The sequence below is a fragment of the Colossoma macropomum genome, unplaced genomic scaffold (assembly GCF_904425465.1).
Source record: "Colossoma macropomum unplaced genomic scaffold, Colossoma_macropomum, whole genome shotgun sequence".
In the NCBI taxonomy this organism is placed as follows: Eukaryota; Metazoa; Chordata; class Actinopteri; order Characiformes; family Serrasalmidae; genus Colossoma; species Colossoma macropomum.
This window is the reverse complement of record NW_023494788.1, coordinates 26,921,417-26,947,273: the sequence shown is the minus strand read 5'-3', so window position 1 is coordinate 26,947,273 and position 25,857 is coordinate 26,921,417. Positions and strand designations below refer to the sequence as shown.

The window sequence follows — 25,857 nt, the reverse complement described above, 5'->3', positions numbered from 1 at the left end:
TTGTGTACCGTATGTCCAGTAAGGACATACATGTTTTATTACTGTTTGGGTGAAGGATCAGATATGTTAAAATCTACATTGTGCACTATGTAGGGAGCAGGGGAGCATGTGAGATTATGCCGTGTTCGAACAAACGAACTCTCTCATTGTTGCCAGACGGACTGTTCACATTAACGCACCGGTTTCCTGTTTGCTCTCAGACAGCCAGCAGGCGGCGAACTCCAACTACACAAACAGAGCAGCGCGTTCAGAGGGAGCTTACAGGAGCTTCGTTTGTGTTCTTATGGAAAAGCACTCGGTACTTGTGGCTCTTTACATTATATCAAAGCGACACGTGGTGGTGTTATTGTAGCTGTTGTGCTCGTAGACAGTGAAATGAAGGACTGCCGTTTACAGCTGTGCCTCAGGGTCCTCCTCAGTGTCCCGGTAGGGCCTATGTGTCTTTGTTTTAACGAGTTTGCTTGTTTTGCATTTCTACCGGCCAGTTTATTGTGACTGGTATCCGAATTTCACAAGTCGTTGTTGTGCATTCACAGTTACACATTCTAATCATTATCAGACTACCTACAGTTTTAATTGCATTTTGACAAAGTACGAAATATACGAAGTGTTAAGAGATTTTTGTTTCGTGACAAATTAGCTTGACTGCTAGCAGCCGCGTATCCATGTCCGTTGACTAGCTGAACAGTTTCTTGGAGCTGTCTTAATGATGCTGGTTTTATTTTATTTTTTTCAGGGGACATGGAGGTTTTAGTGCTGTATTCGTGGAGTGATCGCCTTCCGTGGAGAGGATAAAAAGGGTTCACATTCTAAAGGGTACAGCTGAGTAAATACATTATACAGGGGACAGTGCCTGTAGTTTGAGTACATTCTTGCAAAACATATGTATAAAAATCTCGGACGTAAGATTTATCATCATTCATCAGGTGTATATTATCTGTTATCTTTTATTTTATTTACAAGATCGCAATATAAAACATTGGAAAGATTAACCATTTCAGAAATAACAGCACAGCAACAAACTTTAGAAGGAAGAAAGGAAACAATACACTAGGCAGATGCTATCCTGTTTTTAATCTAGACCAACTCATTTGCTTGAGGCAAGTTAACATCAATGTTTTGCATATGATTAGGGTAGATTTCACCAGAATCTAAAATAAGTGTTTTACTCTCTCTAATATTTCACTTACTTCTTACAGGTTACCGAAGGTCATGGAGTTCCCAGGACATAGTCAGCAGCTCTTGGCTAGTCTGCGCTCCCAGCGCCTGCAGGGATTTCTGTGTGACTGCACTGTAAAGGTTGGCCCCACTCGCTTTCTGGCTCACCGTGCAGTGCTGGCTTCCTGCTCCCCATTCTTCCACATGTTCTACTCTGAACATCCAGTTGGCAATACATCCACAGTTAACGGTGGTCCAGAGAGAGACACCGTCACCATTAATGGGGATATAGTGACCCCTTCAGCATTTGGGCTGCTCCTTGATTTTATGTATGAGGGTGTGCTCCGCTTAGCAGCTCACCCACCTCCAGAAGATGTGCTTGCTGCAGCAAGTTTCCTGCACATGAATGACGTGGTTCGAGTATGCAAGAAAAGACTGCAGGGCCGTGGACTGGCTGAGGCAGACAGCACCAGGGCAGAAGAAGGAGGGAGTGAGGCTGGGGGAGATGGTCCATCTAGAGAAGGAAGATCAAATGAAGCAGGAGAGAGAAATTGTGGAAGGGGACCGGTAGCAGATGGCGAACAGGGAGCTGTCAGTATTTCAGTATCAAATCCATCCTTATTACCCTCAGTAACGCAGTGTCTACAGCCAAGCCAGCAAATATCTTCTCATGTTGACACAAAAACTGAGGCGAGGGTGGGAGTACCTAGCCGAATCACACACAGTGCTAATTTGGGTAGTCCAGATATGGCAGACACTACTCAACCCGGTATGGACTCTCTTCCAGCAGCAAGTGACTCTGGGCCAGGCTTGTACTCTTCCTCTCCTGGGCCTGTTAGAGCTGGAACTTCAACAATATCTGGTAGTCTTGAGTCTGCACTTTCAAGCCCTTGCAGCACAACAGAATCACTTCAGACAGGCACAGAAGCTCAGACCAATGCATGTACTGTCATGGCTCTGGCCCATATGGACAACAATCAGGCTGGTGACTCCTCTCAAAATGTACCCATGTCAAAAGAAACCAGCACTGTATTTACACATGGCAGCACTCCACAGGGTAAAACTACAAAACCTAAATCGCTTCAGCGCAGAGGACAGAGTTGTGCTATTTCTCTACCACCTCAGCACACTCTAAATCAGGCTGAAGGAAGGCAGTCTTCAAGAGGTTTGGCTGAACAGCCACATTCTCCCATAGCACTATCCTTAGCAGGTAGAGGAGCTGAACGGGAGGAGAATGAAGAGGAAGGGGTGAAAGTAAAGGTGGAGGCCATTGTAATCTCTGATGAAGAACCAGAAGATGTGGAGGAAACACTTGTCAGGGTCAGAGAGCAAAGAAGAGACGCTGGCTTAGAGGAAAGGGAGGATTATGACAGTAACCGTGATGTGGAGATCACAAATGCTCACTTCATCCCTCCACACACATTAATACAACTCCCTCATGATCACCAAGAGCCACTCTCTTTCCCTCTTTCACCACATGGCCCTAGTGCTTCCTCTTCTGATCACACTAGCTTTTCATCCTCACTTTTCCCAACTGCCTCCCAGCAATCAGAGCAGCAGGGCATCTACTTTGAAGAATTTCAAGATTCTCTTGGGAATTACGTGGAAGATGTACCTACATGTAACACTTGTGGAAAGACATTTTCCTGTGCTTACACGTTGAGGAGGCACGCCATAGTACACACAAGGGAGCGTCCCTATGAGTGCAGTTACTGTTACCGTAGTTACACACAGTCTGGGGACTTGTACAGGCACATAAGAAAGGCACATGACCATGACCTGCCAGTGAAACGCAACAGAACAGAGACTGACCCTCCTCCATCCCCACCTCTTCCTCAGCCTCCCCAGACATAACTATGTATATGCCAAGTCCTATCAAAGCATAATCTTTCAAAAGTTGTACTTGAACTAGAAGGACAGACTATTGTAATGGTTTTAAAAAAAAAAAAAAACACGTGTTCCCAGGTTGTTTGGACCAACTTTATAAGACTGTAATTGTTAATATACTGCCAGAGAGCATTTGGCATGTAATTACCCACGTTTCATGCAATACACTTATACAGAAGGTATCCATTCACTTCTGCATATGCCTTTTTGTATGCAGTTGTTGCAAATGTGAAAAAATGGATAGTCTGGAAGTTGTAGTTGTCCCAATAAAGTACAGCTGGTTTAACATACCCTTTGAAACAGACTAACATGCATAGATTAAATACTTTATAACCTATTTAGGTGGATATGATCTTGCAGCGTTGTTGTTTGAGGGCATCTGCTATTCTACTACTACTGCTTTTTTAGTAAAACTGGCCTTGCAAAATGGAAGTTGAAGCAAATACTACTAAAATGGGTATTAAAGGGGAATTTGACCGTTTTAACATTTCTGCATTAAATCATCAAGATGTAAGCAGATTCATTCAGTGTGGTTTAGGTGTGACATCTTTCTAGAGAAATTATTGAGTCTTAATTGTTTACAGTGGTTTTGACAGAAACCAGATATCTGAAGCATGTAATGCCTATGAAAGCTCCCTGATTGAGAGATTGTTTTATGATTCATAGTGGACCGGTAAGGCAGATGTACTTCCCAAAGAAAACTGATTATGCCATTATCAGCAATACATAGATTCACTGATTTGAATAGTAAATAAAATGGCTATATTTGTATTGTAGACAAGGCCAGTTTCTCTACAATAAACCAATTCTCTGCAATTTCACATCAAACCACTCTAGATGACTTCTCAGCTTAATAATTGAGTAATGCAGACATTTTGAAAAATCTGTGGAATTCACCTTTAAAGAAGAGTTTCACAAGTTATTTTACTGGATTATATGATTAGTACGTATGAGGTTCCAGTGACAAAGTCCCAGGGAATTTAGTATGAAATAGATCATTTCAAACCTGAGTGGTATATTAGACATAAGGCAGAGTTTGAATGAAAAGATACACTGCTCAAAAGCTGAATGTCTATCAGACCTGAGAACGGTCCAGACACAGATTCTTACATTCTAATGAGCACACTTTATTGACATTTGTCTATCCAATACTATCAGACTGTTACATAAGTCAATCAGAACTATATATAGTGGTGCATGCACAGAGAATCAAGATTGTTCAGTCCTACATGTATGAACCTACCAACGTGGTGAAGGAATTGCTGTCACAACCATACAACATGGTTGTATGTTTGCTTGAAGAGATTTTCAAGCAGAAACGCATAGTTTTGATAAAAGCCACATGGGAGGGTCATACAACATCAGCCATGTGTCTGGTGGGGATAAACTTTATATAACCTTAACATCAAAAGGGGAAATGCATAAGTATATGCAGACATTGGAAAGGTGTTCATTGGACCAACTTATGAATGTATGAGTACATGCATAGTGAGACCACAAGGCCAACATTAACATACTTAAAGCTGGGTTGCTTGGTGCTTTAACTAAACATTAATCAAACAACCACACCCAGTTGATCTATTAGTTTCAAAGTGCTCAAACCAAACATAAATAGGGTTTTTCTTAAATCCTTCAGTGTTTGGTAATGAGAGATTACTACTAGGTCTGTTTTTTTCCTCCTTTTTGAAATATTGTGTACTGGTCTGCTTCTAAATATGTAGTATGTTAACTGTAATTATGAACCAAAAATATTTGGAAAACAACTTTACAAAGTAAGTCATGTCTCTAATTCAACTCCGTACGTATTCGAAAGAAATGACACTGATTAATAAAAAAATAGCTGTACAATCAAATAATCAAGCAGCACAGAGCTCTCTTTTAGCCTGTAGTTCTGGTAGAACAGAAACACATTTGTGGAAATGTAACGGCATACTGGGCAAATCCCTCACTGTTGTAACTCTGACTTTCAGCCATCCACTGGTGCATGTATCTAAAGAAAGTAAAAAAGGAAAAAAAAGAAAAAAGGATGAAATTCTATGGCAGAACAACAGAGCTCATTCTCCAGTCTAATGTAGTTGTTTTATCAGTATAACTTACCATCTCAGCCAGTTTAGGCCACGCCATTGCCATCACAACACAATCATCGGATGTAGGAGGGGTCTCCAAGTTCCAATATGTAAAATTATGGAAAACTGAAGAAACTTTAACTATTCTGTCCTACAAAATGACAAAAATTGAGACTATAAGGCACCTCTTCTGTAAATAAAGTATGTCAAATGCATATTTACAAACTACAGGATGTATACAATGTATTATGTAAGAACAGCTGCACACATTATGATGTTCTTCAATAGCACAAACTATGTAATTTCAGTGTAAAACCATGGCCATTTTTAAAAACAAAAGCACCACCCATTATTCTATGCTTTTTGTAAGACTGTCCTTCCAGATCTAATAATCTGGGAATTACAGAATTGGGTTTCTTGCTGGGTACAGAGAGATTCACTCGAAAGAGGCCCCGAATATTCTGCTGTAACTCCCATTAGGATGAAACAATCTGAACCAAAAAAATACGCTACAAATCTTGACCTACATGTAGTCGATTGCATTACATGCGATGCTGGAAGTGATCTCTGTTTTCTAACAGACACATGAAGGGGTACAGGGTATGCACCCGGAAGTTACAAACGGGGGTTAAACTTGGTGACGGCTGTCCAGCGCCTACCTCATCGCTCCGGCGCAGGGGCGTCCCAGCTTGTGAGTTATTACAGAATATTCGGGGCCTCTTTCGAGTGAATCTCCCTGTATTATCTTACATACTATATCTTATATACCAAAAAACAGATTTAGTTTGGAGAAATCAAAAGACACATGAAGTTAAAGAAAAGAAGACTTTCAGGAGTTTCTGCAATCTATGCACAACACACCCAGAGAACTCCCAGTAAATTATGAAAATTCTGGGGCACTTTATTACCCCTCTAGCCAATGCTTGGCATTGGACATGGTGACCTTAGGCTTATGTGCAGCTGCTCAAGAGGTTCCTATTCTACTGGCAGTGCTTTTCAACAGAGAGTATTTGAGGTGTGTGTGCGCAATTCAACCCGTGTCAACAATCAAGCTCCTTAACTTGAGCGGTCGTTGTCTTGTCTGTAAAACGCCATTACCTGTCTGTAAAGCACTTTAAGCTGTCAAAGTGTAGCTAAAACCAATCACTAAAAGGGGTGTCTTGATACTTTTGGACATGTAGTGGCCATGGACCAATCTTATGGTTACATGAAACATTATAAGAAAAAAAATTAAAGCATAGAGTTCAATGAAATATAAATGCATACAAATAGCCACACTGATCTGCTGAAACCTAAGACCTGCAATTTGAACATGCTCAACTTACCTCTTGATCTGAAGATGGTCTTTGAACTTCTTTCAGTACTAGTCCTGTGTAGCCCTGTGGACAGTTCACCTCCTGACCCTTCAGCCCACGACCTCTGAACGACACAGTCTTTTCTACAGTATCAATAAGACAGCCGTGTTACAGGGTGCGTTTGAAATTCATCGCAATCTTTAAAGCCAGCTAACAAAAAATAACTTGTCGAAAACAAACCGCATTTGTGTTCTTTCACTGTTGGGGTGAAAAACTTGGCCACCTCAGCTGGCCCGTCATGTTCAATCTCGCATGGTAAAAGATGAAGCTGTGATTTATCCGCCTGGCTGAGGGAGCCGATCTGGACTGCAGTCACACAGCCGTTCGCCGCCATCTAACAGCGGAAAACGACAGCAGTCAGAACTATCACAGCCGGACTCAGCTAACAGTTAGCTTAGCCATCCTACACCACTAGACACACATCTGCGACTAAAGGGTGAGATAATTACAGCCTGATCAATAACTCTGTACAGGGTTTTAAAGCCCTGTATACGTTTACAGTACAATCTGTATTCACACTAAAACGATAACTTTAGCTGGCGTTCATGAACTCTAAGTCGCCGCCGCAGCTCTTACCTTGTCTGTTTTGGGTAAATCCACGTCCTGATTGGACATTCTTTCTCTTCGCCGCTGCGTGAATATTTTTGGCGGGAAAAGATCGGAAACACTGCTGCCTAGAGGGCGGTTTGTAACTGCTACGTTTGTGTTGACAATCCGTAGCCCCACTCTCTCTTCGCCTCCCCCCTCGCCTCGCCTGGACTGCTCAGCAGTGGGGGGAGTGGGAGTGGACTTTAAACCCCGCCCACAGTGAGGACTAAGACTTACCACAACACTCAGTAGAGCACGGTTAGTAGGATGGAGGAGGAAACAACATCTAGCCCACACATACATATTTTATAATGCACTTAAAACTTTGTTTAGACAGAAGACATTTCCTTCACTTGCCTGTTTACAAAATCACAGACTGTAACGTTATGTGGTGAAGTTAAAGCTAAAAAGTAACTATATTTATCCCCTAAGTTGAGTTGTATGCATGCAGACATCAATTAAAAATTATTTCGTCTGCGCGTTGTCGTAGATGTTTTTTCTTCTGTAAACTCAGAAGTTTAAGCTCCTCGCCTCTTATATATGCTGAAGCGCTAACGCAGCACATTATGGCTGTGTCCCAAACTGAAGGCCGCTGTCTCGATGCCTTGCTGCCCATTCTGCCCCATCCTGCCCCCGGGTCTCTCTGCTCGTCGCTGGTGAGCTTTTCTATGTCGTAACGGAAATTAAGGGACCATATTGAACAAATCTGGGGCCGAGAAAAATCTAATATGCTGTTTGCTCGGTCTACTGCTTTGTACTGTATACGCCTGATGGAAGGTACACTGTCTATTTCCTGCCAAAATAAAATCTTTAGTTAAAATAATCAAAGCCGCAGCCAATCACAATACAGCTAAACGAGCAGAGCGTCAGTCTGTAGCCATGGTAACGGCACCTTCTTCCTTACATTGGAGAGCGGCAGAGGCAAACAAACACGAACTCAAACAGGTGTTTGTTCTTCGTCCTTTATCGTCAGTGTGCTTCACAGCTGCAGAGTAACTTCATACGGAGTGACACTCCGTACTGGAGGCGATGGATGTTGGAGGAGGAGCGCTTCTTGTGAAGACGGACAGTTTGACCGGCAGTGCCCCACCCAGCTCTCCCAGCGGACACACATCAGACATAAAAATTCTCTGAAGAAAATAAAATTTAATTTCGCGTGTGCAAATAATAACCACACTCATTACAAAACACGAGCCGTATTCACTATAGCTTGTGTCTACATGGTTTCCGCGGAACTTCTTTTTATTGATGCAATTATTCATAACAATCGCAACACACGTCACAACTACACTAAATGGGTAAATTAACAGCAGCAAAATAACCTAAAACAACAAAAACTGAAATACAATCGAATAAATAAATGAACAAAATAATCTTATACCTTCCCAAATTAAAGGACTTTCCTGTGTGAAAAGGTTAGATACCATTTCTGTTAATCTCCATTAACCCCCGTTCACTGAGGACTCGCTCGCGCACGCCCTCTAGCGTTTTTCAGTCATTGTTGGTGTAACGGGAGGAAAAGGAAGAGCAGAACCCCCTTAATCTGGCTTTGCTTTGTTGTTGTGTGTTTGTTTCTTTGTTTCGACGTTAACATAAAATCCCAATGAGATTGTAATTCATCAAATTTACGCACTTGTATCTAATTGTTGGATTTACTAAAGGTCGTCTGAGTGGTTGAATACAACTATTTTCTACCAGCGGGCTGATTTTGTGTGATCTGTAACTCATGGCCTCGCTAAAGATATGGCAGGGCTGAGTAGTATGTAGATCCACATGAAGACAACATCAAGCAAAAACCAAAAACCTGACAAGCGAAAGGAGCTGCCAGGAGCGTGCAACACCAAAAATCTTCCGACAAGCAAACCATAAAGCATGCTGTTCCGTCTTCTCTCGCGTCTTAGCCAAGTGAAAACAAAGTGCAGTTTTCGTGAAAAAATTCAGTTAGAGGGTTTGCTGGCCACGTTTTTTTAAGTCACTGCATAAAAATGGAAGGAATTCCTGCTTTGAAGGTGCCACAACACTATGCACAGCAATACAGGTGAAAGACATTAGCGTTAGCTAACTAGCTTAGCTTCTAACTACCAGCGGCGACATACTGTTATTTCTATCGTGTTACCACTGTTTTCATCTTTTCTATAGACGACATCTGTTGGCAGAAGGTGTTTTAGACCTGCACTACTGTGTGCAAAAACACTCCAATGGAACAGTGACTCTCCCAGTCCTGCCATCCGCTCTACCGAACCTGGATCTGCTTTCACTTCAGAGCGCTGTGGCTCAGGACAGTCAGGAGAGCAGCTCATGTGAGATAATTAATATACAGGTAGCCTCATAAAATAAGCCATGTAAAACTGTTTGTCGTTCCATTCTATCCCGAAAATATTTTTGCATTTATTTGTTTGTTTGTTTAAATCCGAAGATTCCTCAGCTGTCAAAAAAAGGAAAAGTGAAGTCATGTCGAGAGAGACTTGTACAGGCTGTGCAAACACTAGTAGTTACCCGTGGAGAAAAATGGAGACAAGAACTAGATGACGACCTTCCCAGAGGATGGCAAAAGCATGGTGATCTGGTTCTGTTTGGTGAAGGATGCTTTTCTTATACAATCTGGAGAGAGATTGGTTAGTTACACTCAACAACTGACATATTATTATTAGTAGTAATGTTGTTTTGCTGCTGTTAATAATACATACATACATACATCATCTAAACCGCTTATCCTTCTGGGTCGCGGTGGGGTGCTGGAGCCTATCCCAGCTGTCATTGGGCGGAAGGCAGGATACACCCTGGACAGGTCGCCAGTCCATCACAGGGCGGGCAGACAGACAGACACATTCACACACTCACTCACACCTAGGGGCAATTCAGCATGTCCCATCAGCCTGACTGCATGTTTTTGGACTGTGGGAGGAAACCCACGCAGACACGGGGAGAACAGGCAAACTCCACACAGATATGACCCTGGTCACCCAGCCGAGAATCGAACCCAGGCCATTCTTGCTGTGAGGCGACAGCGCTACCCACTGCGCCGCCCGCTGCTGCTGTTGTTGTTGTTGTTAATAATAATGATAATAATAATAATAATATTACTACTACTACTACTAATACTACTACTACTACTAATAATAATAATAATAATAAGAAGAAGGTATAATATAATTTATAATAATATTGTACCCTGAGAGTTCTCTTTAGCTCTTTTGAATGCTATATTTTAGCCTAGGACTGTACTTGGTCTTAGAAATTAAGCGAACACAGTTACTGTATTGTGATTTGCTATTGATAATGATAAATAGTTCAGAACTAAGCTTGAACTACACCAGTAAGTCAATATACAATTATATTTGACAAATAAATAAGTGATTTTCATTAATGGTTTATCTATTTCTGTTATCATTAATCATTATTAATTGACTTTTCTTTAGGACAAATTAAGATTTCTATCATCATTAGGATTATTCAGTGGTATAATTGCACACAATCCATATAAACAATATTTTTGGTCTCTCCTGGTAAAAGTGCACAGGATAAGAGATCACTGTGGGTATGGGGTCATTTCACCCCACCTGCCATAGATCTCACTACACAGTAATGTCAAAAACACTGAAAATGTTCATGAGCTGCATAGAAAGAATTCTACTAGCGACTTTTTCAAACACTCATGTACACTGCAGTGTCAGGAAAAATCAAAAGTTGAAAATAGTGAAATTATCTGTTTGATGAGCTTGAGTATGTTAGTAGTTTGCTTTTCCACATCATGTGTTAGTTAGTGTTGTAGTTGATGTTTGTGGGGTATCCATGATTTTCATGATATGCTTTAGAGGGGCCAAACGGTTTTCCCCTCTACTAGGCCAACTGTTGTATTTTTAACATGCTTAATTGGGGGTTTTCTTTTCTGTTCCTTGCATCTCTTCTCGTGTCTTAGCTCCTCCTTTATAGTCGCATACTAGAATATATATGGACTGATGATTTTTGCACAGCTGTTTCTGAGCTTATAACGGGACCCTTTTAGGCACTTAATTAACATCACTGTGTGTGTACATGTTTATGACATGCCTAAATGTTGATGTCTGAGCATACACAAGAGCAAGCATGATTTATTACAATTAATAAGAAATTTCATTGACTTTGATCCTCTTGCAGTACCATCTTTTTTCTGTCTAATCAATGTCAGTAAATATCCAATGACTACACAGGGTGGTCATGTTTGATCAGGTGGAGAATTGGCACCATATCGTCTCTCACATACTTTGTTCATGTTTAAAGAGGAATTCTACCGATTTTATAAATGTATCATTCAAGATGTGAAGATTTGAGCAAAGATGTGAACATATTGAGATGTGAAGAAAGTCAGATTGGTTGGATGTGAAATGCTCTGTTGTAAAGAAACTTGCTGAGTCAGAACTGTTCACAGTGATGATGATGGTATAATTTAGCCAGTATCTTGGGTTTTTGTTTTGATATATTCAACACATTTTCTTTCTGTCTTCTGATTTCTGATCAGAAAAACAGAGGAATTTGAAGTTACAGAAGAACAGAAAACCTGAGAAGAATAATAATGCAGTAACATAAATTGCACATGCAGCAAGTTTAGGATTGAGCTAACATGCACACACTTAGACTCACACTTAGAATCTTTTTAAAGAAACTGTTGAATGTTCTGAAGCTTTTTATTTTAATTTAAGGATCTGAACTGTGGTTGGCAGTTGCCCGAGCGCTGGGAGTGAAGCGTCTAGCGCAGATAAAACAGATCTCCCAGGATGAGTTTCGAACGCCAGTGGTAACAATGCTGTTGGGGGACAGCAGCTATGTCACACACATCGATAACCACATCAGGTAAAGCCTAATTACTGGACAGAAAAAAAACAAAACAAAAAAGCATTTTCCATAATGTGGGCCCTTTAAGACTTGGTTTTCTTGCTTGGTCTACTGTAATTAAATTTATGAAAAGTTTACAAAAAGAACATTTTAGTGCACAAGTTAGTGGCTGGGTGTTAATTTAAAAAAATCAGATTCATAGCAGCCGGTTAGTTATTAGTTTGTAGTTTTTCAGCTCATAAGCAGCTTAAAATAGTTTTCTCAAGTACCTACTTCATAGTTTGAATGACATTAAGTTAACAAAATGACACTCAAATTGTCTATCATCAAATCAAAATTGTAATTGAATTGCTGTTAAGACGGTCATTAATGTATGAGGTCCTACCGCTGTTAGGACTGTCACCAATACCAAGCAACAACACACAAAAAACTTGTTACGACAGGATTACAGTCTTTCATTATGCTCAGTAACAATATATGCATTATTGTAGACTGAAGATTATTCTGGATCAAAGCATTTTAACTGTTACACTCTGAAATGTGAAGCATAAATAATGTGTAATATAAATGAAAGTGAAATATCAGTTATATCAATCCTCAGACTCTAATTCAACTTCCAGGTATGAATTTGATGTCACCAAGTGCATGTTCTCCTTTGGCAACATCACGGAGAAACTGAGAATAGCCTCCTTCAACTGCACTGGCGAGACAGTCGTTGACCTGTATGCAGGTGTGTACTATGCTTTTGTTTCACTCTGTTTTTAAATCAGAGCACTGCACTTTGTCAGCTGAAATTCAGGCTTTGTTTCACTGTCAGGTATTGGCTACTTCACCCTGCCATACCTGGTACATGCGGGTGCCGCCCATGTTCATGCTTGTGAATGGAATCCAGATGCAGTAGCTGCTCTGCAGCGAAACCTGCAGCTTAATAAAGTAGCAGACCGCTGCACTGTGCATGTAGGAGACAACAAACAAGTAAGGGCTACTGTTACTACATCAGTTTACAATAATGATGTTTGCTCTTTATTTTGTTTTCTGCTAGAGACAAGGATACACACAGTCCCCCCATCCTTTATTGAAGTTCTGAAAGGGCCCATATCTTACATTTCTCTGTAATTTTTATTCCCCCCGAGATCCGCTTATAACATTTGTGTGTTTCATTTTCACAATTTTCCAAGCTCTTTTTATCCTTTAGAATTCAACAGGGAGTTTTTCACTGTGCCTTTAGGACTGATTTATGTAAATAAGCCCTGTTTGGACGGTCTACCCTGTATTGTGCTTAATTTAAAAAGCACTCACCCAAAACAGTCTGTATAACTTCAGTGTGAACGGGCGGGGCTGAACTGCTGTAGCACATATAGATACTCATCACAGTATTTCAAAATAATTAAAAATGGGCTGTTTTTGCAGCTTAGCCTCAATATATGGATAAAATGGAGTGGAGAGTGATTATGTTTAATTCAGTTTTCCATAATATGGGCCCTTGAGGACTTGATTTTCTTACTGTAATTCCGTTTTTTATGAAAAGTTTACATAAAGAAAAGTTTAGTTCACTAGTTAGTGGCTGCATGTTAATTAAAAATTTCAGATCCATAGCAGCTGGTTAGTTATAATTAATGTGCAGTTTTTCAGCTCATAGCAGCCTAAAATAGTCATCTCAAGTACCTACTTCATAGTTTGAATGGCATTAAGTTAGCAAAATGACACCTAAATTGTCCATCATTAAATGAAAATTGTAATTTAATTGCTGTTAAGACTGTCATTAATGTATGAGGTCTTACCACTGTTAAGGCTACAACACACAAAAAACTTGTTACGACAGGATTAGTCTTTCATTATGCTCAGTAACAATATATGCATTATTGTTCATTGATGATTATTCTGGATCAGATGGCCACTTTGCATATTCCCCCTAGCTCTCCCTGAGTGGCCTAGCTGACAGAGTCAATCTAGGTCTGATACCCAGTTCTGAGGAGGGCTGGCCCGTGGCATGCCACCTCCTGAGGAAGGATGTTGGTGGAACACTGCACATCCACCATAACGTCACCACACCTTTCCACCGTCAGGAGCTTGAGGAGTGTTCTGACTCACAGAGGGCAGCTTCTGTGGAAGATGAGGACAAAGGAGTTGTGAATGGATCTCTAAAGATCCTGAGTGACAGAGAAGTGTGGAATGCCTGGGCCAAAGACACAGCCAGTCGCATAGGTACACTTCTGAGAGACATCACTGGAGACGACTGGAGGACCAACATTAAGCATATAGAGCATGTGAAGTCTTACGCGCCACATATCAACCACATAGTGTTGGATTTGGAGTGTAAACCACTTAAATAAGTTGGCAGACAATCTGTTTATCTTTTCTTTGTAATAATAAATGGACTTACTATTTAACTTTGCCTGGTGTCTTTAATGCTTTGTCTACTGATCACAAATAACAGTAAACAAATTTTTCCAGTGGCCATCTGCCCTACAGTGTTCATTTGAATTTTCCAGAGAGCAGCAGAATAACAGGCTGTCTGTGGTGTGTCTATGTATGTGTTGTCATCCCAACATCAAACCTGCGTATATACCTAGTATGTTGTAGTACTTAATTACTGCTGTTTACTTATTCTGGATATAATCATAGGTTAAACTAGTGTTTAGTTATGATGTGTCAAAACGACTGAAGTACTAAAGAGCATGTTAAATCCTTTTAGTGATGATTCTCATTTGCATTTTCGTTCTGGGGGAGATTACAGATTGCTAAACTTCCTCGAAATCATTCTCAGTGATCTTGTACATGTAAGTAAAAAAAAAACTCTACAGCGTTAATCAGTTCATCTGATGTGTTTAGGTGGGAGTTGACTGGAGGAGGAAACTGACGTGTGCAGCTGTCGCAGAAAACGAAGCTGCTCTACACCTGTTCGACAGTTTGAGACAGTCGAGTCGTGTTTGCTCCTTCGGCCAAATGTAGCTTTACAAAGAAAAGGTTTTTGTCCGTCTTCAGGGAGTCTGCTGGCTTTTTTGGAAAACACTTCGTGGTCGAAGGAAACTAAGAGCCGGATAATAAGCAGAGTTTGACAAACAAACTCAAAGCAGCCTCGGTAAGTTAGAGCAAACAACAAGACGAATGGTGGGCTAATGGTTTTCATATTCGACAATGCAGCGTTAGTGTAGTTCAGTAAAAAAGGAAAGCTTGTATTGTGGTTTAATAGTTCATTTAATAATGGCCAGGACTGGTTTGGGCTCGCTGTCCAGCGTGTGAACTGGGTGTGAGCTTTCTTCGTTGTGCTACAGGGTCATCTAGCCTGCTGCTACTATTAACTTGCATTTTCAGCTCGACTGCTTTAAAGTCGGCATTTGAACAGAGCTTTTAGCAACAAATGTAAATTGAAGGGCTTTGGGGGTGAAACATTAAGTTTCATTTAAATCTCCAGAGATTTGACACTGAAGTCACATGTTTTTAAGTAAGTAAGTTAAAACATTTCTTCTCTAAGCATTTACAAACAGTATATTTAAGTATTTTGGGCGGGAAAAATGCTTGAATGTAAGTACTTAGTTGCGTTTTTATGTTTCATTTTACATTTTATTCTGTTTTGCTGTTGCTCACACTTCTTATTTTGGAACTTTAGCTTTTCATTTTGGACCAAAACCTTCCCAAAAAATGAGAAGAATAGAGCCTTACTAACTTCAGTTCCTTTGCTAAAAGACGCTGGATGTTCTAAAAAGTTCCACTGCAGTCCTAAAGGGAACTCAGTACTTCAGGAGTTTTGTGACCTGATACCGTTTTACTTCATCATGAGCTGTTTTTTTTTTTTTGTGCTCTTACTTGTAATATCATTCTTTTATTGAAGGAACTTTGTATATGTACTTAAGTATGGTGAGGCTCTTCTGCTCACCTCTGCATGCCTTAAAGCAGAACAAATTCTTCTGGCCTTATCTGTGACCATGGTCAGGTAGCAGGTTGAAGATAGGCTTTGTCCAGGCAACAGTGGAGGGCTGTTTACCTCTGAATTCCTTTCACAGAGAGTTTAAACAATGAGGAAAAAGCCTGCCACTGAAGGCTAATATTTGTGTTATAGGATATGCACCCTCCCCAAACCAGTTTTACTGAGGGGTTGTTTTAATGCTCAGTGGTTTGTTTTCATCACTTTCTCACACTTCTGCTAACTAAAGTTCAAATTGTATGGTTCGTTGGAGCTGGTGATTATTAACAGCCCTGAGCAACATCATTAAATAAATGTTAACTAAAGAACTCCACCCATGACTCTGTGGCCTTAGAGGGTGGGAACGTTGTGATACGCTGACTTCTTGATGTTGTTTTTGCCTTTCCTTTTCTGCCAGGCCCTTTTCCCGTGGCACCCGTCGTCCCTTGGAAGTTCCATGCTGAGTAGCACAAATCATGGATGTTTGATGCTTGTCAAGTATTTTGCAGAGCAACAAATCAAGGTGACTGTTCTCATGCTTCTAGAACTTGTGGTCTCCTATGACTTATTAGTGTAGGTTCTGAAGACATGCTGATTTTTTTAATGCCGCTTGTGTGTGCTGGGAAACATGAACAAAATGTAAATGGCCTCTGTGTTTGCCAAACAAATTTAGCTTCACAGAGGGCAAATGGATCCCAAAAGTGGTGCAAATGCAATTAATGCTATACCTGGTCTGGGCTCAGTGCCTTTAGATGATGGCCTGTGTGTCTCAAAGCCTGCCAGTCCCCTGATCTGCATATTATGCTGAACATTAGGTTGCCTTTCTTGCCTTGCTAAATTACACAGCTCCTGCTGTGAGGTACAAAGAGCTACTGCCTGGCTGGCAGCAATAGCCACTCTGCATAGAAGCACCAAAAAAAAAAAGTACACTCCCTCTATTTGTCACTGCAGCCCTGTATCAAAGTCTCTACCCTTTCTTCAAATAGCAGAGTCCTGCACTGTTTGTATAACAAGAATTGTGCACATATTCACACAGCCAGCCTCTGCTAATGTGTGTTTTACTCAGCATGTTTTGTCAAATGCAAAGTGGCAAATGTAGTTTTTGTTGACATGAGCGCTGTTTTGTTGGCTTTAGGCGTTGGTCCAACTCTGTCAGCTTATAGCTGTCATTTGTCCTTGAAAGCAAAAGTTTGTTGGGCTAAGATGATGCAGACCATGGAGACAATCAACGTATCCTTCCTGACTGACTCGGAGCGGAAGCTGATCTTGGATGTGTTGCACAGGGACGAGGAGCTGAGACGACTGGAGGAGCAGCGGGTTAAGTGAGTGCGGAAATGCTGCTGTCTGTGCCCTCACATCAGTGCTTTAGTTGAGTGGTTTCCAATCCCATGCCCTGCACATCTTTGTATTTTTTTTTCTAATCTAATGCACCTGTTATTGTAGCTGACGCACTGCCAACACTGGACAACAGTGTTATGAGCACACGCAGGGAACTTTGATGTGGTGGGGGAAAAAGCATAAGTTACTTATCTGACCATTCTCATTACATTGCATGGCCACTTATCAGATATGTAATCTAGGAATACATATGTTAAGCTTTGTTCAGGCAGCTCAAATCCATTTTTTTTAACATATTCAACTGGAGCAGGAAAGTTTTAAATGGCAAAATTCCATTTGACTTTTTCCAATCAGATTCAGGCCACATTTATATGTGGTTTCAGATCAAATCTCTGGACATGTGGCTGGTCAGATGTTTGTTTTTTATGTTTCTTAATGCCAGAAAGTGCAACAAGTAAATTGGAAAATCATACTTTAACCTGACACAGTGCTAGCCAGCATACAAATGCCAACATCCTTATTGTGAACCAATGTGGATATGCATGCAAATGTGACTATAATCTGATCATAATAATCATTATAATAATTTGGCCACCTATAAATTGCAAACAGATTTCGGTTACAAAAAGATAGTATCTCAAATCAGAGTTGAAATATCTTGTTTGTGTAAGCATAAAAACAACAGATCTGTATCACAGTTGGGCAAAACATTCGATTTGTGAATGTGACCTAAGGTAAAAATAAGTACAAATCCTCTCCAGAGAACAAACTTCAGCACATTTTAATGGGTAATTACTGTTTATTTGCTGAATTTAACATACTGGGGAAAAAAACTTTTAGCAAAAATGTGGCCTGTGCAAAAGTTATGCCACATGCCATGAGTTCAAACTTTTGTACATGACTGTATGTACAGTGCTGAACGCCAGATGAGTGTAGCTCTTGATCTCTACAGGAGGCTGAAGACAGAGCTGTTGGAGATCAGAAGGAAGGGAGCAAAGCGCAGCAGTGGGAATTACATTGAGCGCAGCTGTGGACGCTGCCAGGAGCCCCTGGGTCGTTTAGGCTCTCGCACCAACCAGTGCCTGGCATGCAAACACCAGGTGTGCCAAAACTGTCGCTCCGTCCAACCCAACAGATCCTGGGTGTGCAGTGTGTGTGCCAAGGAGGCGTGAGTATATAATCTTTCGCTCTGATTCAGTCCAGCTGAAGTGCCGGTCCTCATACTTCAGAGGCACAGTGGACTGGAAAATTAAGTGTTTAGTTTAATGCAGCTGGTTAATGTTTAATGGAAGAAAGCACTGTTTTTATTGTTTCTCCTTCCCAGAGACCTAAAGAAGAGCACAGGCGACTGGTTCTATGACCAGAGGGTTAACCGCTTTTCCACAACTCCAGGACACGACATAGTGCGAGTCTCCCTCAGGAAGAGGCCTCCAAGTGAGTGCAGGAAACAGATACCAGGCAGTGTGATAGTGACGAAGCTTACATTCACTTTGTTTTTTAGCGATACAGCCAAAGAATAAGGGGAAAGAAGTGAGATATTTGGATTGAATTGTAGTCTTTTAATATGAAAAAAAACACAGTGAATTAGTATGCACATATTTTCTACTAATCATTAAATGGACTGTGACAGTATGAACTTCCTGTTTCTGAAATTTGCATGGCACCATTCCAGTGAAGAAGCGTGAAACTACAGGAGAGGTGCTGCTGAACAGTACAGAGTTAAACTCCAGCCAGACTTTACCTGTACCTAGACCGAGACTGAAGGACCTTGCTCAGGCCAACCAGACGTAAGTACATCTCACCACCAGGTGGAGACAGTCCAAAGATTTCAATAATTAGCAGTGTATTTAAAAAGTAGCAGTTATTCAGAAAGTAAAGCTAAATAGCGTAATGATTTTCTTAACTTTATAACAAGTGGAATGGAGAAGGAGATCGTAAATATAAAGAATGAACATTCTAAAACAAGGTCCAAACACAAAAATTAAATCAGTGGTAGCAATGTTTATTGTAAATTCCAAAAAAAAAAATCTCTATTGTAATATATACCTACAAAATACCTGATGCATCTTTCAATGCATCTGTAATAACACCTTTTGTGACCAATGTAAAGCACAATGAACACAAAATATTATGTTTGAGGACTTTGTGTTGACCTAAAAAGTCCCAAACGATTAAAAAAAAGCTATTTCAGCATGGCGGAAAATCAAATAGGGCATAACACCAAAACCTGCAAAGATAAATTCACAAAACTGGACATTAAAGAAGAAGACTGTCAGCTTACACTAAGCCAAGCCTTTTCTGAGAGAATAAAATCTGTCAGTAGTACCACAGTAACATTTGCATTTGTCTGACCCTCAGCCCTTCTAATGAGCAACTGCAGCGCAGTGACACCGACTCAGAGAGAACCAGCATCAGCAGCAGCCGTGCAGACACAGATTCCTTGCACAGTACTCCGTCACTGCAGAGGTAAAGCCTCTTTTTAAGTATGGAACAAGTAAAGTATTTAGTAGTCTGTATTGAGCACAGTAGCTATTAAATAGAAGCTGTTTTTCTTTTTCTTTTAGGAAAGGAGAGGTGGTGACCAAGTCCAGTCCAGCAGGCTCCACTGTCAGTGTGACCGCTCCTGCTCCTGCACCTTCTAAAACCCACAGTCCTTCTGGATCCACCTCTGGCACTGAGACTGTAAGTGTACGGAGATGTCAGATTGAAACATCATAGAATCCTTTTAATAATAATGATAAGACAATGATATTGAGACACAAAAGCCCAATTATTAGTCTTTGATTACTTATTTATTAATATTTTTTTTTTTTTATGTGGAACTAATAGATTAGTCAGACACCAAGTAGTTGTATTGTATTGTATTGTATTGTTGTAGTGTATCTGACCAAACGGGTCTGCTAAATATGTGAACATAGGAGGAAGTTTTTTAAAGGTCGACTGAATGTTGCTTTGTTTACTTCACGATTCTGTTTTGCTTCAATAAAAAATGTTAAAATGAGATGAGAAAATTTCCTTTTGGAGCCATAATGTGCGCTGAAAGTTGCCATAGTATGTCATATAAAATACTGTCCGTAGGACATCATAAATCTTTTAAAAATCTCCATTGAACCCCTGCTGCTTTTTTGCCTGTGGTCATCCACAACCTAGCTGAGGAAATGAATGTTCCTCATATTATAACCTCAGTTGTTTCCATAAGCAATATTGCAAGATCCTCCATTCTGATGATGCACACAAAAGCTACTTCAGTGCTAATAGCTCTCCCTTGTGGAGAACCTTCAGCATGTAAAACTGAAGTGTAAATTACAAGCCAGGTCCAAATGATCCACATGACAACACAGCTGGACAGCACATATTATCAGCATCAAGTACATCAACCTAGAGATAAACAGCACAAGACCAAGTGGATCCCATACATGGTGAATTACCCTAAATATATAAAATATTTAAAAATGAGATAAGCAAGTCTAGCAAATTGACATGCCAATATATACAGATCATTTAGCCATGGAGCTGAAAGATCATGACAAAAAATGATCAAAACACATACAGCATATACCTACTAGATGGGTAACGAGAAAAGTATAGGTTACAATTATAATAATAAACACGAAGCATTGCCATAACTTTACAGAACATGATACCACTGAGCTTCCGTATATTCTGCTTCACTGTCTTTATGCATCTGTTCTTGCATAGCTAACAGATTTAATCTTTCTCTCCCCTCTCCCCAGTCTTCTTTAATTCATCACATTAACCCCTGCTCAGAGAACTTCAGTGATGTTGATGGGCTTTTCAAGAAGAGTGTCAGACGAGTGCACAAATTATCAGGTAGTGTCTAGTTTCGAACGACAGGAAACAAGAACCACATGCTATCCATATTCAAAAAAAGTACATACATTTTTATACTTTTTCTAACATGAGCAAATTCTGCAATGTTTAAAGTGCTGCACCTTTCCTAAGAATAGAAATGAAAGGTATTTTTCAGAGGTAATCCAAAACTAGAGATAGTTGTAGCATTACTGGAGGTTGACCCTGTGGTGTGCTTGCACAAACAGCAACTGTGGTGTACACTGTGGCATTAATTTCCTCTGAATGGTGGTTTTGAAACACTCCCCTTGGGTAAATAGATCCACCACTTGATCTAGGTCCAGTAACTTTAACAGACTCATTAGAAACTTGAATTCACTGTAAAGTAAGTGCTTTTTTTTTCTACCACCTCAATGATAAGTTGATCATGCAGCATTTACATTGCTTCTGTCATTCTGCCAGCAGTGCAAGGCAGTTCCATCTGACCTCTTAATGTATTGTAAACCACTGTTTCTTCATTTAGATTTCAAGCCAAGCTCTGTAACGGACGTGCGTAAAGACAGCGCTGATGTCACCACATCCTCTATGGGAGACAGAAGCAAGTCAGTCCCAGGGCTCAACGTAGTGAGTTTTCTATTTTGACATACACATGGACTGGGCCATCATCATCATTGCTCCATCAAATTCAATTAGAGATGGCATGATGCCACTTCCTTTATTGCTGCTACCAATATTGAAACCTTCAGTATTGGTTGATAACAATTGGATAAAGATTTAAGTTTAGAAGCGCTAAACTTAAGATGACCGTCTAAAAGTAGGCCATCATGCTCAATCTACTCAAACACTCTACTACCTCACAGGAAGAAATGCACCACAAACATCACACAGTATGAGTGTATATATATATATATATATATATATATATATATATATATATATATATATATATATATATAATATGTGTGTGTGTGTGTGTGTGTGTGTGTGTGTGTGTGTAATATATATATATATATATATATATATATATATATATGACAGGCTACCGTTTTTTTTTTCTGCTACAGGCTGCTGTTTTTTTACCATAGCAGCCCCTACACATGTTTCTCAGCTTAGAATCACAGTAAACACAAAAGGTTCTTGGAATCTCAGTTTACCTCACTGTTTCTCCAGGATGAAGAGGAGGAGGAGGAAGACATTGACAGCTTGGTCAGCATGCACAGAAAGACTGTGGGTAATAGTACCACCAGCCTTCGGAGCTCCAGGGTAAAACGCTGAATCCTTATTTACTGTAGTTCTTGTTGTTTTATGTAAATTTGATTCATGTTAACATAATTTACATGAAAATATGTTTGCATTGTTACAGAGCACTCTGGGCAGTATGACAAGTGTGTACAGTGAGGCAGGAGATTATGACACTGTGGACGTGACGGGAGAAATCGTCTTCTCCCTTCACTATGATGAAGCGGCTCAGAGCCTGTCAGTTATGGTCAAAGAGTGCTGCGGGCTGGCTTATGCTGACGCTGCCAGAAAGAAGTGCAACCCGTTAGTATTCAAAATAGATTTGTTTTTATTTGTTTTAAACAAATTGAGAAGAATTCTACTGATTTTGATTTCTGCATAATTTAATAGTTGAGATGGAAGTCAGAGTGGTCTGATGTGAAATGGTGCATTAAAAAGAAACCTACTAATTTAGACTTTATGTTTAATGGTGACAGGAACCAGGGGTCACCATGTCTAATCATATCAATTTATTTGCTATCCAAAATGACCAAAGACGAGTGAGTTTTTGTGTTGGTGATGGTAAAACAGTGTGAAATATGAAAAAAAAAAGTAAGTTTCCATTGCATGCTGTATTGCATTAAAACACTCTGCATTTTATCCCTGTACCAAAATGGTTTAAAAAGTGTTTTAGGCCAAAAAACCTTGTCTTAAAACTATTTAAAACAATGGTTTATGCATCAGACAATGTATTCATAACCTTTTAATGTAAGAGCTTTCTGTGATGTAGCTTTTAGAGGCATTAAACTCTTTAGACATCTGGTTCCTATCACCACCACTATAAACAACCCTGACTTAGTAAGTTTATCTAGAATGGTGCATTTCACATCAAACGATTCTAAATTACTTTTTTACATTTTAACAATTTAATTATACACATATAAAAAATGGTGGAATTCCCCTTTTAAGCATTGTTGTCTAGTATTCCTCCTATTTTGTGCAACTCATCAGTATGTTGTTAAGAACCCCAACTGGGGAAATTCTCTACTCTCAGCCAAGCAGTATAACTTTCCAGCTGTGTAACCTACTTTAAGATGCTCTGGTTCCAGAAGGAAAAGTAATCAGTTGTGTGGATGGGGGTAGACTCCCTCCACCAGAATGCTGAATAGAATTCTGCTTTCATCCCATAGATATGTCAAGAGCTACCTTCTACCAGACAAGTCCCGTCAGAGCAAGAAAAAAACTGCTATCAAAAGTAAGACTATCAACCCCAGCTACAACGAGACCTTAAAGGTATTGCCACATTTGTATGCTGCAGTATATTCAGTTTTTAAAAGAAATTGTATAGTATGGGTTATCATAATGCCAAACTTGAAGAAAGACTAGGGAATAAATACCATATCGCCTGACTCAGTGGTTCACAAATGTGTTCCAACTACCAAGCCCTTGTAAAACAATATAATTAGAATAGTGGCATATATATAAAAAAAAATATATGACACCATGTGTAACCTGGCAAATAGAATCGGACATACGCCCTTGATAACCAGGCGTGCTCGATAATGTACTTTCCAGGGTATGCATGAGGTGACCTCTGGCATATCATTATGATATTCGTACCACCGATAACTGTTATCTCTGAGACAAATATTGATTCTTATGACTGCTTTCTCTTTAATTCACAATAGTAAATGGGGCATGCATTTAAAATCCCAAGTTTAAAAGGCGTTTAGTGTAAACTGGTCCACTTGGAAAGCAAAGCCACATTTTGACACGCTCATTACCTCATTCATCACTCTGGATTAGGAGCAGATGTGTACACCTCCCTCACTTGTCCATTTTTTATAGTACTCCATCACTCGCTCCCAGCTGATGACTCGTATCCTCCAGCTGTCGGTCTGGCACTATGACCGTTTTGGGCGCAACGCGTTTCTTGGGGAGGTGGAAGTGCCACTGGACTGCCATGACATTGACTCTGCTCACGAAGAGTCTGTGGCCCTCAGGGGAAAGGTACTGGAACATGCTCTCCTAGCTCAAAGGTCTAATCCTTCGCAGTTCATTTGTTTTCATCTTTCTTCTGAGAGATAAAAGAGGAAACGTCTTCACATTCTCAATCTCAGTCTTTTGGTAATTTACAGGTATGCCATTTTAATTATGTTTCCCTCTCTTTATTAAATTTCCAGTATTAAATGATAGTCATCATTTCTCTTTGCAGGCAACCAACTCCTTGGCACAATCTGCTTTTGCCCAGTCCAAAGGAGAACTGGTGATTTCCTTAAAGTACATCTCAGAGAAAAAGACACCCGCAGAAAAGTCACGAGGTGAGAAAACTTGAGAAAGTAGCTTGTCACGACGCAACATTATCTTAGAACCGAGAAATAATCTCTGCCCCTTTTCTCTTCCACTCAGGCAAAAAGGCCAAAGTAGACAATGGTGGAGAGCTGCATGTGTTAATAAAGGAGGCCAAGAATCTTTCTGCAATGAAAGCAGGGGGCACTTCCGATTCGTTCGTAAAAGGGTTAGCATGACTGTCCCATTCTAAAGACAATTTCTTGACTTATTTCTTAAGTTTAATTTTAAGGGGCTTCAAAGGTGGGCCATTTTTGGGACGTTTTCCAGATACCTGCTGCCATCCAAGGGAAAGTCGAACAAGAAGAAGACGCAGGTGGTGAAGAAAACAGTGAACCCGCACTGCGACCACACGTTTGTTTACAAAGAGCTGAGTCTGGAGCAGCTGAAGGGCATGTGTCTGGAGCTCACTGTCTGGGACCGAGAGGCCATGTCCAGCAATGACTTTTTGGGGGGAGTCCGTCTGAGCTCAGGGGCAGGTGAGTGGACATAAAGCACCAGCTTTGTTCTGAATGATTTCTTTGTCATTAAAAAGGTTTGCATATTCTTTTAAATGTATAAACATGGACCTGCTCCAGCTAAGTCTTTGATTGGCTGGAGCAGATGTTTTGATGTAGGTATAGGGAGGAAGTAGAATGTTAGATGCAGGTTGGAATTCATATTTGCAGGAAAGTAGATCTCCAGGAGAACAGTAGGTGACCACTGTATTAGAGCATATACTGCATTTTTTCTGATAGTAATGCCACTTTAGCTGGTTGATTTTACATAATTATGCCACAAAAATATTGTGGTATTACTTCAGAATTGTGATTATTTGACCTTTAGACATAGCTATCTGCTAGAAATAACTGATGTTAAGTTGACAAATGCCCACAGTCCGGCTGAAGGAAAATAAGCAGGAGTGGGTGGCCGACTCTACAGAAGAGGAAGTGTCTCTGTGGCAGAAGATGATGCAGTTCCCAGACTCGTGGGCAGAGGGCACTCTCCCGCTGCGTTCCTCCATGGGCAAGGGCAAGTAAGGACACCCTCAAAAACCTGATGTCAACAACCTAACATAGGAGCAGGACACGTTAAACCTTTCAATTTAATGAAAACACTCAGACTTGCCATATTAAAGAGTAATAAACACTAAAGATGACCCCAAGGTTGTAAAGGAACAGTTTTAACATACATTTTAGTTGTACATTCACAAAAATATAATTTTATTTTTAAGAAAGTACAAACTCACAAGCCAGTTTAAACAGTTTAACTGAGTGGGGTTTTTAGAGCATGGCTGAGTATTTATTTTTTGTTACCTTTTCTATGTAAATACTTTTAAATTTCATATAATATGCAATAAATATTTCTTAAAGATTGCACAGAAAAATTGCTG

At 40.2% G+C, this 25,857-nt stretch overlaps 4 protein-coding genes across 6 annotated transcripts; 3 read left to right on the top strand and 1 right to left on the bottom strand.

Moving 5' to 3' along the window:
* Positions 1–191: 191 nt before the first annotated feature.
* Positions 192–3,335, top strand: zbtb3 (zinc finger and BTB domain containing 3). Of its 2 annotated transcripts, none has more exons than XM_036568965.1 (3): positions 192–298; positions 737–816; positions 1,200–3,335. In XM_036568965.1, the coding sequence occupies exon 3, from the start codon at positions 1,213–1,215 to the stop codon at positions 3,010–3,012; it is 1,800 nt and encodes a 599-aa protein (XP_036424858.1). In that variant the 5' UTR covers positions 192–298; positions 737–816; positions 1,200–1,212; the 3' UTR covers positions 3,013–3,335. The 2 variants fall into 2 exon arrangements, with proteins under 2 accessions (XP_036424858.1, XP_036424857.1); XM_036568964.1 differs by having other exon boundaries at positions 218–426.
* An 816-nt stretch (positions 3,336–4,151) lies between these two features.
* On the bottom strand, positions 4,152–7,177 carry rnaseh2c (ribonuclease H2, subunit C). The gene is made up of 5 exons (XM_036568968.1): positions 7,043–7,177; positions 6,647–6,800; positions 6,437–6,549; positions 5,143–5,262; positions 4,152–5,035 (listed from the first exon to the last, which is right to left on the bottom strand). Exons 1-5 carry the CDS (start codon positions 7,079–7,081, stop codon positions 5,012–5,014), a joined length of 450 nt encoding a protein of 149 aa, XP_036424861.1. The 5' UTR covers positions 7,082–7,177; the 3' UTR covers positions 4,152–5,011.
* Positions 7,178–8,575: 1,398 nt separating this feature from the next.
* On the top strand, positions 8,576–14,256 carry trmt12 (tRNA methyltransferase 12 homolog). The gene is made up of 7 exons (XM_036568963.1): positions 8,576–9,092; positions 9,194–9,374; positions 9,471–9,669; positions 11,734–11,884; positions 12,487–12,596; positions 12,684–12,841; positions 13,783–14,256. The coding sequence occupies exons 1-7, from the start codon at positions 9,040–9,042 to the stop codon at positions 14,197–14,199; spliced, it is 1,269 nt and encodes a 422-aa protein (XP_036424856.1). The 5' UTR covers positions 8,576–9,039; the 3' UTR covers positions 14,200–14,256.
* Positions 14,257–14,808: 552 nt separating this feature from the next.
* sytl4 (synaptotagmin-like 4) lies at positions 14,809–25,851 on the top strand. Of its 2 annotated transcripts, none has more exons than XM_036568961.1 (18): positions 14,809–14,948; positions 16,189–16,293; positions 16,954–17,092; positions 18,061–18,276; positions 18,433–18,542; positions 18,781–18,895; positions 19,467–19,574; positions 19,673–19,790; positions 20,843–20,939; positions 21,442–21,542; positions 22,089–22,181; positions 22,282–22,460; positions 23,327–23,429; positions 23,985–24,146; positions 24,352–24,457; positions 24,546–24,654; positions 24,756–24,964; positions 25,362–25,851. In XM_036568961.1, exons 2-18 carry the CDS (start codon positions 16,251–16,253, stop codon positions 25,502–25,504), a joined length of 2,151 nt encoding a protein of 716 aa, XP_036424854.1. In that variant the 5' UTR covers positions 14,809–14,948; positions 16,189–16,250; the 3' UTR covers positions 25,505–25,851. The 2 variants fall into 2 exon arrangements, with proteins under 2 accessions (XP_036424854.1, XP_036424853.1); XM_036568960.1 differs by having other exon boundaries at positions 16,906–17,092.
* Positions 25,852–25,857: the final 6 nt, after the last annotated feature.

Bases quoted from the DNA above. Each gene is read 5' to 3' on its own strand.
- zbtb3 (XM_036568965.1), top strand. From the start codon at position 1,213: ATGGAGTTCCCAGGACATAGTCAGCAGCTCTTGGCTAGTCTGCGCTCC.
- trmt12 (XM_036568963.1), top strand. From the start codon at position 9,040: ATGGAAGGAATTCCTGCTTTGAAGGTGCCACAACACTATGCACAGCAA. The intron at 12,597-12,683 runs GTGTGTACTATG...TTTCACTGTCAG, and splicing joins AGTCGTTGACCTGTATGCAG to GTATTGGCTACTTCACCCTG. The intron at 12,842-13,782 runs GTAAGGGCTACT...TATTCCCCCTAG, and splicing joins ATGTAGGAGACAACAAACAA to CTCTCCCTGAGTGGCCTAGC.
- rnaseh2c (XM_036568968.1), bottom strand. From the start codon at position 7,081: ATGTCCAATCAGGACGTGGATTTACCCAAAACAGACAAG. The intron at 5,263-6,436 runs GTAAGTTGAGCA...GTCATTTTGTAG, and splicing joins GACCATCTTCAGATCAAGAG to GACAGAATAGTTAAAGTTTC. The intron at 5,036-5,142 runs GTAAGTTATACT...TACTTTCTTTAG, and splicing joins GGCCTAAACTGGCTGAGATG to ATACATGCACCAGTGGATGG.
- sytl4 (XM_036568960.1), top strand. From the start codon at position 16,251: ATGTTTGATGCTTGTCAAGTATTTTGCAGAGCAACAAATCAAG. The intron at 17,093-18,060 runs GTGAGTGCGGAA...TGATCTCTACAG, and splicing joins CTGGAGGAGCAGCGGGTTAA to GAGGCTGAAGACAGAGCTGT. The intron at 24,655-24,755 runs GTTAGCATGACT...GACGTTTTCCAG, and splicing joins TCCGATTCGTTCGTAAAAGG to ATACCTGCTGCCATCCAAGG.